Here is a 3,978-nt window from a genome sequence, read left to right as displayed (position 1 = left end):
AGTTTTATTAATTAATTTAATTCGTGGAATTTAAACGTTGACGGTAAATTATCTTGAAAAAAGTCGCCACTAATATGATTACAAGTGCTAGGTGTAGTTTGCAACAGCTGTTTTAGCGAGTCAATTTGGGTCCCAGAAAAATGGTTGTTTGTATAGGTCGTTGGGTATCCACTATATTTTAATTCGAGGTTCAAACCACGGACTAAGCTGATATTATCCATGAACTCAACGTTTATAGATTATTCAAAATTTGAACTTCAAATGCTAATAAAAAAATAATTGTGCCTATAAGAAGATAATCCATGGATTGAACACTCAAGATGGAATCCGAAATGTGTTTTTGTATTATTATCAAAAGGAAACCATTTTGTTGAAAATGTAGTAAAAAAATATGGTAAGATTATCGATATTTGTGATTGTGATTGTGGATCTAGGTCATATGATACTGTTGTTTAGTTCATTTAATAAATAATTTTTTTAACTTTTTATATTTCAATAAAAAAAAAGCGGGCAAGTGGGTACCGTTCTGCTGTACATTAGGGGGTGAGGTTGACCTCGGACAAGGGTAGGTTAAATTTGAATGCAATGATAGGTATCATTGTATACGAAAAACGATTCTGAACGAAGATATTTGTCAGCCTAGGATATAATTTCCAGTGGTTGGTGAAAAAGGTGGTTTATGTTTATGGCCTGAATACACTAAAATTTAAGTTTTTTTATAATTATTGTAAGCTAACCTTATGAAAAATCTTGTATTAAATTTTCTACTCTTAGCTACCTATACAAACATTTTTATGAAATATACCTACAAAATAATTTGCAAATATTCGTCAAAATTTGAACTTCAAATGTTAATAAAAAAAATTGTGCCTATGTATTCTTATATTTTTTTAATCACTATAAGAATAACATATGAGGAACTTTGTATAAAATATTCAAGTATTTTGATAGGGCCAAAAAAATGTTTTCAGAAAAATTAAAAATTTCAGTTGTCTATAAATAGCTCAAAAAAACTCAAAATATTTTGAAAATTAAACCATATAAAGAAAATGCCAATCTTAATAACTGGTAAGATTTTCAAGTATATACGACTTATACTTTTTGAATAATAACAAAAATCAAGAATCGTTTGAGGCTAAACCGTTATTTAACGCGGTTTTGTAAAAATTTAAATTTCAAACACTCATAAAAATTTTTTGTCTGAATCCGGTAGAGTTTTTTTTACAGATATCTGAAGAAAAATTTATGGAGAACCTTGTACCAAATTTTCAAAACTTAGTTATAAAAGAAAAAAAATTTATGATTTTTCAACTTCAAAATTACTTGCAAATTTTCGCGTTTTCGACAGATTTCGTAAAAATTTGAACTATAAACACTTATAAAAAAAATTGTAACTAACGATTTTTAATTTTTTTAGCTCCAATAAAAACAACTCATAAGGAACCTTGTATTAAATTTTCAAAACTTTTTGGCATCCAACAATTTTTTATCGACACTTTAAAAAAAATTTCTCAAAAAAATCGAAAATTCAGTGGTCTATAAATAACTCAAAAAAAGCCAAAATTTTTTGAAAATTTAACTATATACAGATATCACAGACATTAACATTTGGTGAAAATTTCAAGTATTTTCAGCGATTAGTTTTTGAATTACAACCATAAAAAAAAATTGATTTGGTCGAAAACTGGATTTGCGTAAAAATTCCCGTTTTTCCGTCATTTTTTTTTTGTTTTTCTCGATTTTTTTGAAAACTGTTGGAAAATGTTAACTTTTTACCTCTATAATGCATCAAGGATATTCACTTTTACATCGGAAACCACCCCCATAGTTTGAAATTGGAGCATTATTTCGACTAGTTATGCTGTACACAGACACAAAAACAAAAAAAAAAAAAAAACACACATCATTGTAAAATCAATACATTCTTCACTTCGTTCAGAATCTAAAACCGCCTCGCGTCATCAGAGTTCCGAAAACGGGGGGCTCTTTAACTTTAATCCCGGTGTTGGCGGTTAGAACGATACGCGGTATTAGATCGGACGTCGGCACATCTGTGCATTTAGGCAAAGGCGTATATCTAAGGCCGTATAAAAGCGCGGGCTCGTATACTATAGAACGGAAATCTAGCGTCATTACACCGCGGACTAACAAACGAAAAAAAAAAATGGGCGACGCGAAAAAAACAAAATAATAAATCTCGAAAAATTAAATCTAATAAAAAGTCACCGAAATCAAAAAACTAACTCTGCCCAATCGTGCCCTTTACGATTTTGAAATTAGCGAATACACTAAACGCCTACTGTCTAGTTATTCACGATCGAGTGATGCTATACAATCCGTTTACCGGAGAAGTTCGGAAACTATAATATTTACTATTTATTAAAATGCATTCGACCCTTGTACGGTATATCTGTATTCACATTTTACCATAGAATGCATACGACACTTATATCGTAATATAACTATATAATATATATTATACATCCAATATTGAATATTTGTAATTATGTTTTTGTAATAAATGGAATAATAAAAAAAAATACATAACTTTTTTTTTTTTCTAAAATATAATATAATATGTAAGGAACAGTGCATTGTACAAATCTTATTTTATAACTATATTATGCTTATGACTAAAATAATAGCACCCTATACAAAACAGATGGTGCATATATATATATATTATATATATATATATATTTGTATATCATAATACATGTGTTTAATCTTAATATTATTCGGGATGTGGAGGTCAGACATATGGGCGTCGTTAATATGTGTACATGGCCGGCCCCTCGTTTTCGTGGAATCCAACAAGCTGTGAAAAATAATAAACGTATAAATGCATGTTATAAGATATATTTGTATACATAATATTACATATTTTATCGTAATAAGAAATAATATTATATTATTACATATATTTTAATACTGTACTGTATAATAATCACCTCTTCAATGTCACCGGCCCCGTCATTGCTCGGGATGTAATCTATTCCGTTATTTTGAATATTAGTCGCCCAACACATCGCCAACTGTTTGTTCGCATACAATTTTATCTGATTTACTAAACTATTCTCGCTATTCGGGAATATATTCAACGCGTGAAGATCGGGGTGGATATTGTGGGTGGCTGTTGAAATTTCTTCTGCGGTCGATGATTTATCGGCATAAACATAAGTACTTAGATAAGTAGCTATTTGATCGATCTGAACCATAACTGCACATCGCGTGACGTTAGATTTGCGAGAGATCGATTCGCCGATGGCCCATTGCATTTCGTGTATTCTTAATAGATCACTCCCGCTCAACACCATGCGACATCCTTGTTGTAAGTGCGATTCGACGGCTAGCATCCTTTCACCGCTATAAGTAGTTCTGGACAGCGTGTTATTTTCGTCTTTGAGAAAAAGTCTATTGCGGCTTTTAACCGTCGGGTCAGATATATTCGAGAGAATGTACGGCATTAGTGAGAAAATTCGTTGCAGAAAAACACTTGTTATGCATACATGTCGCGATGGCGTTATAATCTGTACGGTCACGTTGAAAACGTTCGCGGCGTCAAGTCCGATGTTTATGGATTTCCGTCCCGCAAAGTCTATGACGAAAGTTGTGGAGTCGATTAAATCGTTAGGCGGTTGCACTATTAACGAATGTTGTATATTTTTTCTCGCGCGTTTGCCGCAAGCCACAGAGATAGTTTCAATTTTGTCTGTCATATTTTGTCCTTTAGAATGAAACTCACTTTTTACACGTTAAGCTAATAGAGTGTTACTGATTTGTTTAAAATAATTATTGTACTTAGCTGGCCCGAAAATTCACGTAATTATTTAAACTTAACCTATTCACGAAATACGGTGCAAGTGGCGGGGGGATAACGTTATAACATGGAGATATCGTACGGATGCGAGGCGAAAAAACCGCGTCAGCCCCATGTACGGATAGATGGCGCCACCATCGAAGATAACATGATAGCGT

General features: G+C 32.1%; 1 protein-coding gene across 1 annotated transcript; it reads right to left on the bottom strand.

Annotated features, from left to right (window-relative positions):
- Positions 1-2,770: 2,770 nt before the first annotated feature.
- Positions 2,771-3,719, bottom strand: LOC126554297 (uncharacterized). The gene is made up of 2 exons (XM_050209382.1): positions 2,952-3,719; positions 2,771-2,818 (listed from the first exon to the last, which is right to left on the bottom strand). The coding sequence occupies exons 1-2, from the start codon at positions 3,717-3,719 to the stop codon at positions 2,771-2,773; spliced, it is 816 nt and encodes a 271-aa protein (XP_050065339.1).
- Positions 3,720-3,978: the final 259 nt, after the last annotated feature.

This window comes from Aphis gossypii, unplaced genomic scaffold (genome assembly GCF_020184175.1).
Source record: "Aphis gossypii isolate Hap1 unplaced genomic scaffold, ASM2018417v2 Contig00460_ERROPOS81933+, whole genome shotgun sequence".
NCBI lineage: Eukaryota > Metazoa > Arthropoda > Insecta > Hemiptera > Aphididae > Aphis > Aphis gossypii.
The sequence above is the reverse complement of the archived record's forward strand: the minus strand, read 5'-3'. Positions and strand labels throughout refer to the sequence as shown.